General features: G+C 36.2%; 1 protein-coding gene across 6 annotated transcripts in view; it reads right to left on the bottom strand.

Moving 5' to 3' along the window:
- The window catches only part of Nav3 (neuron navigator 3), an 830635-nt gene that overhangs the window by 83856 nt on the left and 728524 nt on the right, over positions 1 to 18255 (bottom strand). For all 6 annotated transcript variants that reach the window (XM_045151620.1, XM_045151622.1, XM_045151621.1 and 3 more), the window contains 6 exons: positions 14476 to 14608; positions 13452 to 13722; positions 11854 to 12562; positions 9152 to 9640; positions 3959 to 4000; positions 2216 to 2376 (listed from right to left, as the gene is read on the bottom strand). In XM_045151620.1, coding sequence (XP_045007555.1) covers positions 2216 to 2376; positions 3959 to 4000; positions 9152 to 9640; positions 11854 to 12562; positions 13452 to 13722; positions 14476 to 14608 — 1805 coding nt within the window. The remainder of the gene's footprint in view (positions 1 to 2215; positions 2377 to 3958; positions 4001 to 9151; positions 9641 to 11853; positions 12563 to 13451; positions 13723 to 14475; positions 14609 to 18255) is intronic.

Here is an 18255-nt window from a genome sequence, read left to right as displayed (position 1 = left end):
ACAAAGAAAGCCACTATGTATTTGTAAGTTATATAACCTATTTGAAGGAAAGAATAAAAAATGGAGATAAGAAAAGAAAGCCAAGGTGGACCAGTTTTGAAGGCAGATTCTTCCAGCCAGTAGTGACCATATTCCTGGTCTATTTTTATTACTTAATTATTGAACACAGAATTAATCAGTACTTGTTATTACTAACAACAGCCAGTAGGAACTCGAAAGGACATTTAAATCTTGAATGTTTCTATTTAAAGAATGGGGACTGGGGTAAATAAATGTATTATATATTATGAATTAACTTGTAAAGGAATGAAGTTTTAAACATATTTACAAGTGCATTATTGAATATCTGTATCCAGTAGTTAGAAACAATTTTGTTCATTGGTTTGGCATAACTTACAGTAATGTTTGTAGAGTTATCCATGTAAAAGACATTTGTATACATTCAAAATATAACACTTTACCAACAATACGTGAAGTGTTAAGGAATGTTAGTATAAATTTTAAGGGAATAGTTAAATTTATAAAAATTTTGATGTTTTCCCTTAGAAATATACCCATACTATTTAAGAATGTTCCATTAATTTAACATATGAGGGTATGATTTTGTACTTAACTAGGAAGGTAAGCATGACCAAGTATCTTCAAGAGTTTCCATAAGGATAAGTGAATGAAATACAGAATATAATTGAGTAAAATATACCAAGAAAAGAAAAGATACATTAAATAAAATGGCATGCAGTTGCTCACTGTTAAGCCTGCCTCCTTTTCTGAGTTATAACACAGAAAACAACTTTCCATTTTCTTCTGTTTTTATGTTTTTTAGATGCCAGCCAAAATCCCAAGAATGTTTGCCCTAATACCCTGGGCTTTTTCTTAATAATTTTTTTCTCAATATGAGAATTTTCTCTTAATAAATATCCTTTGCTTTACTCAGAATAAGAACAAAAAGAATTTAATAGAACAAAATTTGTAAAATTCAAATCTCTTCCTTTTATTCTTTATTAATAAAAGTAAATAAATAGAAATAAGGCATGAGAGTTGTCCACTCAAGATCTACTAAAGGTAAGAGACACAGATGAACTGAATAGGAGAGAAACAGATGTGCTGATCTCTTAAGGAAAAGGGGGTGACTGACTGCATGACAAAACTATTATTTTATTAAGGTTATATACTTTTGGGTTTTCCCATGTGATGCTTATGTCACAAGATAAATAAAGCTATAAATTTTTGATCATATGGCACAAAGAAGTTTCCTCAATATGTGGGCTTAGCAACAAAATCTTGCTGTTCATAATTTATCAGCTCCTACGAACATGAACAAAATAGTTGTCTTGATTGCTACAGGCCCTAATTGGTAGAGTGGGAGAGTTATAATAGACAAGATACAGCTTTGAGTTCTATTGGGCTGAAAGTTGAATAGTTCAAACTGTTGAAGAGCAGGGATTATTATTAGAAAGATGTTTGCAAGTGAAAGGAGATAAAATAATAAGATTATTTCACATGTGACTTAATAGGAGTTAAATCTATTTTAAAAGTCATTATATCTATTAAGCAACAACTGACATATTTAGATTTCTTTCATTATTTTGTCACTCAAGTTTGTGTTCTATGACATTTATGTATATGATTATATTTCATTTAAATGATGCTAATGGGTAATAGGAATTTATTTTTCAGTGTCTTTATCTAAAAAGGCTCACAGAATATTGTCTGAACTGCAATCTCATATCCATTTATGGGAGAGTTTTAACCTTAATAATATTAAAAGAATTTATTTTGTAGTCATAGAATTTCATATAATTTTCTACTTGTTCATTTCAATTTTATTTATTTATATAAAGATCACTTATTTTGTTAAAAATTAAAAAAAATGTTTTGCTGGATTTAAACAAGAATTTGAGATAGAATGTAAGGGCTCTTGGGCTTGATGTCAGGTGTTTGGGGATTCATCTCTGCTTCTGTCCATTGCTCATAGTGAGTAAACACATATGTTTAATTTAGATGGCATCTTGGAGCCTCTGAAGCCCAGGTTGTAAAATTCTAATAATATTATTTAAGTAAAATATTTGTCACAAATAAGTGATAGGATATTTAGAAATTACTCTGTGCATAGCAAATATTAGACAACTACTTTCTCAATGGAGAGATACCAAGGTACCTGTGAGAGTGGCTAGTGAAAGGAGCAAGGAAGAAACTGCATTTTAAAATATTTTACCCAAGTTGGAAAAGTGGTATTTTCCTGTGGCTGAAGATGACATGGCAGAAGGGGAGACCAGTGGTGACTGGCTGCCGGTGTCCTGCAGGCCTCCCGTGGAATGTGAACGCAGCCACTCCTTGCCCTCCTCCTGGTTGGCCTGCCGAGATGACGGGGTGTATCTGCAAAACAGCACAGCTGAGACTCTTAAGCATATCTCCAAGGACAAGGAAATACCAGGACAGGGAAACAACTGAGGAGAGTGTACTATAAAGACAGAACAGCATTCGCAAACAGATTGAATCTAATTAAAATTGCTCAGTTCTTCCAGATGATTTGGCACCATCTGTTTGAAACCCACGGGGGGCGGAGCGGGGGGGGGGGAGGCATTTGAGAAGAAAAGTATGCTTCTGTGAGATACAGCATTAAAATTATAAGCAATGAGCAGACAGCCATGTTAATGGAAAAGGACCCCAAAGCACAGTGCTTGGGAGAATGTGAAAAAGCTGAAACATCACAGGGTGAAACATTGACCAAACACCGTGGACAGTGGTTGGCCAGAAGCCAAGAGAAGTGGAGCAAAGGGTGCAAAAAAAGGCATAAGAAATGAAAGACAACAGTTATACATTTTATTTTTTACAGTTTTTATGGTTTAAAGACCACTTGTCATCATTTCTTTTTTTAAAAGAGGGAAAACTATACTCACTCTATTGGAAAGTAAACTTATAGATCAAAATATTGCAAAGAACATAATGTCAGATGTTTACTATTGCAAAAAGAGGGAGAAGGATGAGAAGAGGAGAGTGGGGAAAGCCCAACTGGCCATTGATCACTGTCTTGGAGAGTGGGAATCTTTAGCACAAAACGAAATCATGTTGTCATGTGTGCTGTGTTTGGCCTCTGTTGGGAGGCTGCTCCAGAACTCCTCCTCAGATAAGACACAATTGTGGATATGACTTAAAATTTCATTCATTTTGAACTGAATAATAATTTTGAGATTTATAAATTATTTTGATTAATTCACATTTAAGTTGCTTTCAGTGTTAACTATAGGTCTGGAAAAAGAAATCAGGGCTCTAATTAAGGTATGATTTTTAACATTCATTTTTTGATGAAAATTGAATCAAGAATGTTCTAAAACAAATTTTAATGGTCACAGAACATTCTATTTTCAATATTACTGGCCACGGGTATATACTGTAGTATAATACTGGCCACAAATGTATCCTGTTATAGTATATTTCAAGGTTTTGAAAGCATATGTCTCTAAAATACAAAAGTTGGAGAAATGACTTTACTGTAATTTGGAGAAATGTATTCAGCATTCTACCAAAAGATATTATACCTAGATCCCCACCACCAGTGCCACTCCAAGCAAGCCTTCCGACAAAGCAATATATTAGTACTGGGATTCAAGTCACCATGACTCTCTCTACTAGTGTTTATCTCTTCGTAAGAACCAATCATCTACTCTTCAAGCCCCCAAAAGACCAAGATTAAAAATGATTTTATTTGGGTATGGTAGTCCAAGTCTTTAGTCCCAAAACTTGGGAGGCTGAGGTAGTGAGTTAAGGCCATCCTAGGGCAACAAGTGAGTTCAAAGTCAGTCTGGGCTACAGTGAGACCCTGCATCCAAAACAAACAAAAAGTAATTTCATCTTCAGTGTCAGGTGCTACATTACAAACATGGAGGAGGAAAAGACAGCACACAAAGTTTACATAACAACAGAAAGAGGCAGCAGTTGTGCTGAGAGAAATATATACCTTAGTCCCTTTTTGGGTAGTGTATTTCTGTCAAGCTGCATGCTGTTAAAACAAAGAAGACCCCTAAGGATATAATGTAAACAAAACTTCCACGTTATACATTAATGAAAATGATTTTCTGAACTACACAAAATAACTCTGTTGGTAATACATACATAAATGCTGTACTTACTGGAAAAGGCAAGCTAAAGGTAAGAAAATGCCCACTGCAATACTAAATATTGAGTTTTTTTCCTATACCAGTGCCATTCCATGATATCTTCTTGGTGGAATTATTTGAAAAGAAATCAAATCACATATTGGCATAAATCTCCTGTAATATTGCATTGATGCTGTGGTTGTCTCCCTTCCCTATGCACAGGTAATTTCACATGCAAGAGACTTGGAGCTGGCCATTAGATCTTCCCTAAGTTAAAGTGACAAATGTCAATGATCAGAGAGGAGAAAAGTACAATATAATATTTGTTTTTTTCTTTTCCAGTTATTTTTTTTAATAAACATAAAGTATACTTATTTTCCATTGATATAAAATGAAACAATATAATATGTATTCTTTGAAAAATGTTTCAGTATTAATGAAGTGAAGTTATATCATCATCCAGAAATCAGTTTAAGTACTTAAAGGACATTGTCTTTTCTTATCTTTTACTTTAAGGAATTCTCAGCTGGTCACAGGAAGTAGGAATGGTATGCACAGAGTAAATGGGAAGTGCCTGACTGAAGACAAAGTGCTCACAAATAAGTGGGACAAAGTCTAGCAACTCAGTTATACTCTCAGGCATGCAGATTAGCAAAGAATAAAATGAATTTAGACTTGCAGAACTATTGCCCTCTTCCTTTAGAATGTCAAATGATGAAAATTAAACACACAGCATATGCATAATGGGGATGATATAACATGAATGCAAACACATTGACTTAACATTGAATCACTCAAAATCAAAGCTAAAATGTTTTCTTCCACGTGTCCTCCATCAGCTGAAATGATAGCAAGCAGCAGCCAAGGGCTATATACAACTTTACTGGGGCTGTCAATATAAGGTAATTGCTATGGGATAGAGAGACCAATTCCAGCACATATTTTGACTACAAATATTTTTTTTAGTAATGTGGGTAAACAAACAAAAGGAATTCTATTGAAAAAAATATAAGAAATTACTAAAATGAACCATATTAAGCTAAGTGTGTATGAGGTTGTCATTTTAAACATAATTCCTTTCATGTGTGAAAATTAAAGTTTAACATTTTAGGGAAATTTTTAAAGTTGTATTCTATTTTCAATATGATGTATTTACATAAAATTACATGTTTGTATGTCATAGAGCCACACTGAAAAGTCAAAAAACACACTTAAATTTACTAATATAGACATTCTCATTAACTCTTGATATTCATATTTTCATTATATATGCTTTTCTACAAAGCATCAAGGATTCCAACTGCAGTGTCAGGGATGGCCAGGACAGTGACAATGAACCAGGTAGGATTTCATTCCAAGCCCCATTAGTCTAAGCCTAATAAGTGTCAGATACAAGCATTTTTGATTTCAAGTTTTTTTTTTATTTTTTTTTTTTTATTTTTATTTATTTAGTTGAGAGCAACAGACAGAGAGAGAAAGGCAGAGAGAGAGAGAGAGAGAGAGAGAGAGAAGAGAGAGAGACAGAATGGGCGCACCAGGGCCTCCAGCCTCTGCAAATAAACTCCAGACATGTGCACCCCCCTGTGCATCTGGCTAACGTGGGCCCTGGGGAATTGAGCCACGAACCATGGTTCTTAGGCTTCACAGGCAAGCGCTTAACTGCTAAGCCATCTCTCCAGTCCTGATTTCAGGTTTAATGACAAACCAGAAATTTCCAAGGTTGGTTACTATTTTAAAATTTTGACTTGGCTACAACAAATAGTTGTAACTCCAGGATTATCAGTAGCTTAAAGCCAATGTAGAGGAAAAACTGAAAAAAATATTATACATTCATTCATTTATTTATTTTACTAATTATAGTGAAGTGGAATTTATGTAAAAATTAAAGTTGGTATGAAAACCCACTGAGTTAACAACACTAAGATCTGAATATCAAAATGTTACAAGGAAAGTCATGAACTTATAATCACATCAGTTTCCATTATGCATCATTAATTACTGGCATTAAATCCTTATGCTTTAATATACTTTATTTTAGATATAAAATTTTAGTTTCTTTAGCTGACCAAGTGCATATAATTAGGTCAGGTTCACCAATTATACCTAAAGCTTAGAAATAGAACAAAAACTTCCCTATATACATTTTGAAGGGCTTCAACTCACTATTATAACTGGAAGTTTTGTTCTGAAGAAAAAGAAAATGGACAATGTTTTATATCAAGACTTATTTCAATCCAGTAATTTTTTTTGGGGGGGGTAATTAATCTCTCAATTATATACTGTTCTTACAAAATATTCATACTTGCTTTACAGAGTTTAATATTCATTACTAAAATTTTACTAAGAATCACAAACAAAACATTTATTTATTTAAACTTTTCAATATGTATTATTGAATGTCTTTGATTGTTATTTCAATACTAGGATATTCTCATTTGTAAAACTGGTTATTTCCAATATTAAGTAAATATAAAAATTTGCCCACAAGACTAAGTAAATATATATCTTAATGTAGTTCTGTAGTAAAAGCTTATATTGATTATAGCTAAAATATAGAACAGAGCACAATATTAAAATGGCATTCCATTTTGTTTATTCAAAACCCTTCACAGGTGGTTTTCATTTGAAGGTTATTTTGTTACTATGTTTCCTAGACTTTTATGTGTGAATGCTGAAGCAGTAGGTTGATAGCTATATGGTGAGCTTACTATTCTTAATTTTATAACTCAAAACATGATCTATATTTTGGTGAGTGGTCCTTGCAAATGAATGATAACTTATTTGCAGTATACTTAATTTAACTAACCCATTTTGTAATTCCTCACATCTACATCTATATTGAAGGATATACTCATTAAAATAAGTTAGTGGAGAAACTGAAATAATTTCATTCCCTGGGCTTTTCACATGGTGTTCATATATTCCCACATATAAGTAGCATTGATTGAAATATCAATTATTCCCTTGGTGTGAAATTTGATACTTTCAATTTTTTGAATTGCAATATTTGATGTTTTACTATTTGTTATTTTTATGTCATGCTTTATTGACAGTATTCTTAAAATGCATTTTATTAAAAAATGGGTTAGTACATTTTTGATATTTGTTTTATTGGTTATGTTTTATAACTGACATATGATGATGCCAAATTGCCTTAAAACTGTTGAAACTAGAATCTAAGATGTAATAGGGAGCTTAATTTTTAGTGAATGATAAAATGCCAGTTTTTTAAATTTATTTGAGGGGGGGCAGACAGAGAGAGAGAGAGAGAGACAGACAGAGAGATTGAGAGAGAGAGAGAGAGAGAGAGAGAGACAGAGAGAGAGAGAGAGAGAGGGAGAAAAGGCATGCCAAGGCCTCTAGCCACTGCAAACGAACTTCAAACTTGTGCACCACCTTGTACATCTGGCTTTCCATGAGTACTGGGGAACTGAACTGGGCCCTTTGGCATTGCAGGCAAGGTGCTTTAACTGCTAAGCTAACTCTACAGCCCCTCAAATACCAGTTTTATATATGATGTGTATGTTAGTACAACCAAAAGGAAAGTGGCTACCTTTTAGTTTGTATCACCCATATTGCTTGGCTCAGGTTTTTGTTTTTGAGGAAAAATGTATTCTCTAATTATTAGTTCATAACAAAGCACCAATATTTCAACTCATTCTCAAATGCTTTAATGCAGGGAAAAGTGCCATTGGCATTGCCATCAGTGGGTGGTGAGGAGCTGGGACCTGAAAATACACTGTGAGGGCTGGAGAGCTGGCTTAGTGGTTAAGGCACTTGCCTATAAAGCCTGAGGACCCAGCCCAGGCTTAACTCCCCAGAATCCACATGATTCAGATGCACAAAGTGGTGCATGCATTTGGAATTCATTTGCAGTGCCTGGAGGCCCTGGCATGCTCATTCTTTCTCTACCTCACTCTGTCTCTCTGTTTTCCTCTCACTCACAAATAAATAAATAAATAAAAAGGCACTCTGAGTACTATATTTTTAAAAAGCAAGAAAAACAGGGAGAACAGAGTGGGAAATCATAGATTAAGGGAAAACTGAATTAAAAAGTGTTTTGTCATGATTTTTAATTGGTGTTCTAGAAGCTATTCTGGGAGGAATAGCAGAGGTACAGGAAAGACTATGTCAGCATTAACATAAAAATAAAAAATAACTTAGAGCTATGTAAGAGGCATTTCCAGCAATTACAAGTGGTTTCCAAAATAACAGGGTTAGCATGTAGTAAGCAAGATGACTTGTGAAAGCCTTTTGTGTGTAAATATCTACCATCAAACTTATTAGGAGAAAAAAGTTGTAGGTTTAAAGCATTTCCTTGGGAATAAGAGTCAATATGAAATACCCTAGTAAGATTTATTATATTTATTTATCTTTTCTGTGGTGGTGATCTAGGACATTTTGCCCAATGTGATGCATTTAGGTAAGACTATTACATAAGAAATGTTTAGTTTAATTTTTTAACTTAAAAAGAATAAAATCAATGGAAAAACTCGAAATATGATCAATTTTAAAGAGTGCTATAAAAATGGTGTATAAGGAGAATTCATGGTTGACAACTGTTTTTCAATTCAACTAGGATTCCCCACTGATATATTTGCTATTTTTTATAGGGTGAAAATAAAATAAATTTAACATATTGCTCAGAGCATCATTGAAGAATCCATTTGAATTTGGTCTTTAGCAATGTTTAAATTATTATAAGGAGCTTGTGATGTCCTAGAGCTCAAGCCATAACCATAACACTAAAATATCTTGAGAAGGCATCATTCCATATATCAACACATACTTAAAATTTTGTTCAAATTCCTAATGCTTCAAATTGTATGCATTTCTATCAAGAAAGTTAAATGATCTAATCACCCTGCTCTTAAAGGCTGTATCCCTCCTTAAATTTGGTAATGAGTAACTAAAAGGACCAATCATATCAATCTGAAGTCGAAACTTAATCCCCACTTTAAGTTACTTTATGCAGTGGCGAGTCACTCGTATGAAATCAGGAGAAGCTAATGGTATAGGGTAGGTTAGGCACAGTGCAGGGTGGAAATGCTCACCTTTCTGAGAGAGTAGATCTCACACTACCCGTTCTCATGAGCAGGCTCTGCGCCTCGTGAGTGCCTGTGGTCAGTCCAGACAGGGAGCCATGATGGCTGAGGGGCAGGTCAATGGACTCAGAGCTCGTGTGAAGGCTAGTCATGGACTGGTAACTTGGAGTGTCCTTGCTGCCAGCAGAAGAACTGCTCATATTGGCAGCCCACACAAGACCACCTGATGTGAAAGAGTGAACCGATGCTGGGCTGGAAGCCAAGGAGTGACTTAAGCTTAGGACATCTGTAGTTAAGTCTGAGGGTTTATTGAAGAGAGGGCTGCTGCCGCCACTCAGCCCGCCAGCACTGCCCATGCTGCCCGTACCAGACGACGGTGACTCCAGACTGCCTTGCCGCGCTAATGTGGTACTAGGGCTGGGCACTACTGAAGAGGATTTCACACCCTCAGTATTAGGTGCAGAGGCAGATTTGCCACCTGCCTTGGCACCAAACAACCTAAAAGAAAAACAAATAACACCTTCAGTTGTTCCCAGAGACTCATATCCACATTTCATAGTCAGGGTTGCGGTCCACAGAGCCAAGTGTGCATTGGTGTCCTGAGCTCCCAAGCACTTCTAGCCTCTATGTTCCTGAACTCGGTATTGCTGGACTTGAATCAATCACTACAACTGTCTTACAGCATCAGGAGGGCAAGTCGGTACTGGATGCTACCACTCAGGGAGGGGAGAGTGGGAAAAAGTCAAACATCAAAGTGCTTGACTTTCACATGGTCAGTGATTAGAAGACTCTCAATTAAATATTTTCACTTTTCTGGTAGTTACCTACTTACAGAACCATTATAATGAAACAACTTCTACGCATTCGATAGAGAATACTGAAAGAGATTTTTTTTTCCCCTCTTTTTTGGTCCTTTTTAACTCTTTAGTTAAAATCTACAAGGAATGCTTAAGGCAAGGTCCAGGAAGGTAAGCTGAATATCTGGAGTTCTGAGTGACTTGTTTGGAAATATTGGATATTGTTGGCAATATATGAATTTGTCCACATTTTTTTCCCCTTGGAAAGGTCAAGGGGTTTGATGTCACTTGCCAGAATTTTTCAAAAACATATTTAAAATACTGATTTGAAATATAATTGGTGCTAAGTTAGATATTGGAGTTTTGTTCAGAAAACATTTTAGTTTTGTAAATGAAGTGGATGATATAATTGAATTTATGTAAATATGGAAATAAAGTGATATGGAGTAATGGCAGAATGGTTACTCGTTCAGTTGTGATGAGATCCATATTTCCTACAGTGGGATACTTTATGACGAATATGAGAAATTGTTTCATAGGTAATGGGCCACAGAAGCATGCTACAGGCTTTTGCTTAAGCAATGGAAATATTTACTCTTGCTTCAAACCATAATTGATTCTTACCAATGAGAAGCACCATTTTGAAAGCCAGTTTTTCAGAATTAGTATTTCTTAATAGTTTATTATTATTTACTTATTTATGAGAGAGAGATAGGGAGGGAGGAAGGGAGGGAGGGAGGGAGGGAGGGAGGGAGGGAGGGAGAGAGAGAGAGAGAGAGAGAGAGAGAAAGGGAAAGGGAACACCAGGGATCCTAGCCCCTGCAAAGGAACTCCAGATGCATGTACTACCATGTGCATCTGGTTTATGCGGGCTCTGGGGAATAGAACCTATGTCCTTAGGCTAAATGTTTAAGGCAAGCACTTTTACTGCTAAGACAACTCTCCAGCCCAGGATGCGAATTTCTAATGAGCAATGAAACATCTAGACTGTTCATGCAATTATGTATTTAAGATGGCTTGAAAGTAACAGTAAGCATTCCAAAACTGTTTCTAAGAGGTGTGAGTTCATGTTCAATCAGCCCATTAGAAATACTCAACAAGTAAGGAACTATCAATGAGTACCTTATCATTTTAAAAATGAGATCAACCCAGAGAGGTTTAGCTTTGTGTCTCAAGACTTCAATTGTAGTTATTTTCTTGCCACTTAGGGAATTTAAAGGTAGCCAATGATTCTGAGCCAAACTTCACATATTTAATACCAAAGACAATCCTTGTGTGGACACTAGTCATTCTGCTTACCAAAGTCCTGTCAAAGATGGCTGGGGAAGAGTCAGAGAGTTTATCCTACCCCCGAATTGTTCTGTGTCAAACATCTAAGTTTTCCATTTTCGGCAATTACACCTAACTTTGATTTTCTTTAACATGCCAAGATTCGGTCTTATATAAACTTGCCCAATGTAGTAATGTATTCCATTACCAAGAATACATCGTCTATATTTATAAACATCAGCTCATTAAGAGAAAGCCCAGCACTGGAAATGCCAATATTTATAAAGATCTACTCTTTCTACTTTTTTTAAATTATGGAGAGTATGTATGAATTTTGTTTCATAAGCTGTTATTTCCTTTTGTCACTGCCCCTGAAGAATGTCATTGATTACATATTGCATATGCTGTTGGTATCAATATGAGAGTAACTGCAACTGTCAAATTGGGCCATTTCTCAAGACAAGCACTACTTTTTAGGCTAGTTGATATGGCCAGCTTAATAGAACTCAGTATTTTAAATGATTTTAAGGTACTGGCATCTTAAACATCTACAGTTAAGATTGTTAAAATATGTTTACACAGAGTAAATATCTGGATTATATAAATACATTTATATTCCTCCAGCTTTCCTTTACATGTCCTTACCTTCGAAATGTAGGTGAGGCAATATCAGGGTACTTGGACCCAGGCTGCCTGAGCCCTTGTGCCCCACAGGCACTGGCCGAGGTGGGGCTGGATTTGGGGGAACCTGACAAAGAAACACTTTCTGAATCGGAGACTGCGACCTTCTCCTTCTCCTTGTCTGTCTGGTTGACGGTGACAGGACTGGACCGCCCTGAGCCAATCTTGGTGGGCTCTCTCAGTTTCGAGGTGGTGGCCCCGGCTGACTTGCTGCTGACGTTGGAGTCTATGCTGCTGGTGCTGGACCGGTGCCCTCCGCGCCCAGGGATGCCGCTGGTGCTGGATTTGGAGGGCCGCGGCAGGCTGCGGTACTGGAGGGTGGTCTTTGAGCTTACATGCAGGACCACATCATCCTGATTCTGGGACCCATCCAAGCTGGTTTTCCGCCCTGCACTTGACTTCCCTCCAACGGCAGCAGATTTGGGGATTTTACCCAGTGTCGCTGAGCCACTCGTGATGGTCGCTCCGCTGCTCGTGATCATGGTCGATGACCCCACGCCACTGGGCTTCTTAAACCCGAAAGAGCTGGTGCCCGTTGATCTTCCAATGCCCGAGGGCGGCTTTTTCCCTTCATCTCCACTGCTTTTTCCTGCATCTGAGGGAGACCTCTGCAGTGATGATCCTTTAAGGGAGGTTTTCCCCTTTTCAGATGCCTTGGCATCATCTGTCTTCCCTAATTAACAAGAAAGATGGAGATCTCTATAAATTTTCATATGTTGATCTCATCCTACCACTTCCAAAACAAGGTATGTAATGTGAACGATTCTTTATATTATTTAAATTCCTAAATATTTACTGTGTCACATCTAAGTAGGGGTGTACTCTTATTGCAACGACAGGACTGAGTACACAGCTAGCAAAATGTGCCTGTCAGAGGAAGAATTATGGATACTGAGGAGACAAAATGAAAACATGTAATTTTGCTATTTGTTCATGGCTTATACTTTGCAACTCTCTTACTTCAAAAGGCTTCCACTTACTTCCATCAAGCTAAATATGATAAGAAGTATTTGCATTGAGATCATTGGGATGATTATAATTTGGAGTACCCTGTGACATCTGTAATTCGGGTGGCACCACTTATAAAATAAATAGAGAAAAATCACAAACAAGGATAGAGCAATTTACCAGAATTCTTTCACTCTTTTATTTCACAAAGTCTAGTTCATAGACAGCATATCATATATCCATCACTCTAACCTTTAGATTGGCAATATCGCTCTCTTGGTTCAGGTTGTCACAGAGCATACTGACACACAAAATATAAATACTGAAAAAACTTCATGAGGAAGTCGGAACAAATGGACTTATTATTAAATACATTTTACTATGATATGAACAGAAATAATGAGAATTGAATAAGGCACACAAGAATACCAAATCATGAAGGTGAGCCTTGAAGGATGCCCGGGTGATCGTACGCCCATGAATGTATATGTTAAAGTAGGCAACATTTGGATAAAATGCAGAGTGAATCTGAATTCTTTAAAGACAGCATTTATTCATAAAACAGACATTGACTAAAAGCACTAATGAGAAAAAGCCTCCAAGTGCAGGCCTACCAGGATTCTTGAGGGCACTCGTGCCAGCTTTCTGCCTAGCTGGAGCTCCTCCCTGGGCAGACATTCCTCTCCTCCAGGAACCTGTATGTGACATAGACAGGGCCGCTTTCTGCCCTGCCTTCTCAGGGTCTTCTGTAAGTCCCGAGGAGCCACCCTTCCACTTGCCACCTCCATCACCATGACTGTCAAAATTCTCTTCAGTCTTTTTCAGCTCCTCAGGGCTATCCCAGGTCTCATCTGTGGTAGAACGTTTCTCTGCATCTGTCTTCAGCTATGAAGAAAACACTTCATGAAAAAAGTCTATAGAGTATGAATTAGCAATTGGAATACACTTTCAGATCACTGTTAGAAAACTACAGTGAAACACTGATTAATATTTCAAAAGAATTCATGAGACAGCTCTATTTTTACCTGTGTCTTTATTTAAACTTCTTTAATTTTAGCCACATAATTCTTCGTTGCACACATTAGAGAATGTCAGGATATGTATGTGCAGGAAAAAAAAAAAAAAACTAAACTAATTAAACACTCCAGAAAGGAAGGAGTTATTGTATGTCAAATGTAACCAGCAAAAACTGAAATGAGATAAAACTTACTTAACATTCATTCTTAATCTACCATTCACATGAGTGAGATCAGTGTAAAATTAAGAATGATAAAAAATTAGGCTGTTAAAAATACTTCTTTGATTTTTAAACAAATACATCAATATTAGGAGGGAAGATGGCATGAGTCTTCTAGGTTATACTGCAAGCAATAGGAAATAAGGAGATTTAAGCTGCTTTCAATCATCACAACAGGCTGAGGTATATTTTTATTTTTATAGCTCCAGGGGTTAAAGTTCTGGGAAATACCAACAAAATGCTGGCCCTAGTGTACAGTGAAGAAGTTTTTATTAATATTGCCTTTTATTCAATTCATGCAAATATTTCAGACTAAGAGACTGATCTATAAATTAACTCAATACAAAATAATTTGGAGAAATAAACTAACAGACTCATTGTATGAAAGGGGAGACTCTCACCTGGGTGTTCTTCCTGGAAGGGACAGTGATGTTCGAATAAGAGCTGACGGAGGATGCGGTATTCAGGTCGTCAGTGCTGATGTTATCCAGAGTGTCACTCAGACCGCTGCTCACTGAACTGCTGTCATCCCAGCTAAAGGCAAGACAGACAGCAGCAATGAGTGAAGCCCGGGTGCCCAGTTCCACTTTCCTCCGGTCCCACACACTTTGATACTTTGGGATGACAACCTCTATTAAAAAAATATTGAATGAAAATTTATTCCCTTTCCATGGTGGAAATATCCTATTCATAAGAATCGAGTGTATACCTGAGAATAACCTTTATCTGACATTCAGAAATAACCAGCAGATCATGGTTCCAAGGGAACATGCATGGAATGAGTAGAAACACTGAGATAAATGCAGCAGGGAACGAGGAAAAAGTGACATCCCAGCTGGTTCCCTCACTTCCTAAACAAACTCCCTGGAGCCATAAAGCATTTAGGAATGCATCTTTGCTTTGAAAAATAGGGGGGGGGGAAGGTGTGCCTCTGCCAGGAACCTCATGCTTATTCCTATATTCGCAATTATTTACACTTATTCATCCATCCTTAAATACTTTATCCAGTGACATTCTTCCTGCTATCCCCCACAATTCTAGTCAATATAAATATACTCCTATCTGGTAGTCACAATTTTGATCGTTTTTATGCATTTTTTTACCTCGTGTATTTGAGTCAAAGGACATAAATTCACTTCTTGCCATAACATCTTGATACACTAAGGTTCTTCTCTTTCACAAGAACAAGATTCCATCGTCCAATGCACTTGTCTCATAGAACCCACAAGGTGGCGCTTCTGTGCACCGTCATAATCCCACGTCCATAACAGCGGGTCTGCTTTTAGGTCCACTTAGACCCATTTTCATAGACATATAGAATACCACACTAAGGACATAGTGTGAGTTTTCTGAGCTCAAAACCATGTTCTACAATTTTTAAATCATTACTGATTAGGGAAATGTATAAAATTTAAATGTTGAGTAAAACCTCCAAATTGTACTGACATAAAGAGAAAGGCAGTGAAGTTGATGACCATATTGACATGATATTTTAAGGAATATACACAGAATAATATAGAACAATTCTATATTTAAAGAATAAAATTAAACAAGAGTAAAATTTCTAGTATTTTTACAGTGATAATTTTTCTGGTACCAAATAGACATCAATTTTTTAATACAAACTTTGCAGTGTAAAAATCATTCCACCAATGAAAATAATGTAAAATGCATCAATGGCTACTATAATCACAGTAATTACTTGTATACCATTTAAAGTGACTGAGTGTCTCAAATGAACCCAATGCTTTTAGGTTCTGTTCTATCTCTCCTCATTCGTTTCTTGAAATACACTCAAGACAGCTTGGACCTCTGTCAGTTTCCCCTGACATTTTGGGTCCATTACTTTTCCCTTGCTGTTTAAGATTTCTTTGAATTTGTCAAATTTTTCCCCTTATTCTTCTTAAACTACTTTAGAAATTCCTTTTGGGAATGCCAAGCCTTTCACCACTTCAGTAACATCTTTGTGATAATTAAATCTAATTCACACTTTCTAACTTAGAACTTTCTTCTAACTACAAGATTAGAATTTTCTGCCTCATATGGAAGCATTTGAAGGATGTCTTGTTAATGTTTCAGATTCCCTCTCTTTACCTTACATAATTTTTTGAAAAAATTTCTCTGGTTTGCTTATTGGAATTGTTTATTAATTATTCTTTTTACCTCTCTACTCAGTCAGATGTATTTTCAACTAAGTTGCTTCTAATCTTTGTTAGCACTGTGAATAGGTACTGTTTTGTTCCATTTCCCAACTTTGTAACTTAACACTTATTTCTTAGTAAGTGTGACCTCCATTCACTGTGATGGTAGGTAATGCACTCCGTTCACTTTGATGGTAGGTACATACTTCATTCACTGTGAATGTAGGTATATTCTCCATTCAATGTGATGATAAGCAGATATTCCATTCACTGTGATATTCCGTTCACTGTGATGGTAGGTAATGTACTCTGTTCTCTGTAATGGGTAAGCATTTATTTTTATGTGCTTTTCTATTCTCTTGGTCGCAGTCTCAATTTTTTGAAATAAGGGACTGTGTTTTTCTTACCTTTAGAGTCCTAGCATGTAACATGGTGTCTGTTGTTTAATATAGCTAGAATATGTTAAATAAAGTCTTACATTTGAAATTTGGTTCCCACCCAGGAATTTTCCAGTGGAATACAACCAATAAAAATACAAGTTTTGAAAAATATCAACCTATTTCTTTACTAAATAAACTTGAAGGGAAAAACTTGACAGATGATAGCATTATGTTCCTAATCATGAACTTCTGTGACTTTAGCTTTCATCTCTAATTTTGTAGATATAAGAATTCACCATAGCTTGGATGCAATTAATTCTGCTTATTATGGCACATTTAATTAAGTTAAAAAATACTTCATAGAAAATAGCATTTAATGAAAAATTATTAGCATAATTAGCTCTGAGTAATGTCTCAAATCTTATAAAAATATTTTCCATCCTTTCATTTTTAATTGCATTAAAATGTACTAAAAGTTTTTTTGCTATATTCTTCATCAAAGAACACCTCTTTTTTTATGTCTATTCACACATCCATCATTTTTTTTTACAATCTATGACAATTCCATAACTTGAAAATATGTGTATTCTATTCACATAGTTTGCATTTTTCCACTGGGTTATTTATTGGTATGAAATATGATGAATCAAGCTATTAAGAACATTCACATACACGTTTTAACTTGAGCATAAATCGTGGGTCACCAAGTAGGAGAGGAGACAGCAGGTCATATGGTGGGTGAATGAAACAAAATGCAAACATTTCCAACTGTGTGAGAACCTTATAAACTCTCGGTGGAGATGGAAATTAGTCCAGCCACTATGGATGTCAGTATAGAAGTTGGACCAAAAACTAACCTGAGATATACCATATGACATAGATGAATCACTCCTGTGAATATACACTAACGACTCCAATGAGCATGACATAAAGATACTTGTGCATCTATTTTTATGGCAGCACTACTGATAACAGCCAAATTACAGAAGCAACCTGTATCCAACAAAAGAGTTAACGGATTTTTTCCAGCCCAGATGAAGAATTAAGTAAAGTTTTATTTTGGAGCATAACAGAGACAAACATACACAAATCCATTCTCAGAAGGTATATAATATATATTATATGTTTTATATCATTTGTATATATATTCATATACAACCAGTAAATAAAAACATTTTTCTATATAGCCATATGTGGAGTATCTGGTATGTCTACATGACATGAAAGTAGAAATGAGGGTGTATAAGGACAAAGGGGACTACTGGGAGGGAGAGGGTGAGAATAGAGGTGAGTCTAGGGATGGGGGGAATATGTTCAACACACAATACATACTTTTACAATAACTTAAATATTGATTAATCTTTTTCTTTTTTCTTGAAGTAGGGTCTTGGTCTGGCTCAGACTGACCTGGAATTCACTGTTATCTCAGGGTGGCCTCGAACTCATGGCAATCCTCCTGCCTCTGCCTCCCAGGTGCTGGGATTAAAGGCGTGTGCCACCACACCCGGTTTGATTAATCTTTTTAAAAGATTTATTTTTATTTATTTATTAGAGACAGAAAGAGAGAGAAAATGAGAATGGGTGTGCCAGGGCCTCTATTGCTGCAAAGGAACTCCAGACGCATGTGCCACCATGTGCATCTGGCTTACATGGGACCTGG

Source organism: Jaculus jaculus, chromosome 6 (genome assembly GCF_020740685.1).
Source record: "Jaculus jaculus isolate mJacJac1 chromosome 6, mJacJac1.mat.Y.cur, whole genome shotgun sequence".
NCBI classification, from domain to species: Eukaryota; Metazoa; Chordata; class Mammalia; order Rodentia; family Dipodidae; genus Jaculus; species Jaculus jaculus.
This window is presented reverse-complemented; position numbering and strand designations above follow the sequence as displayed.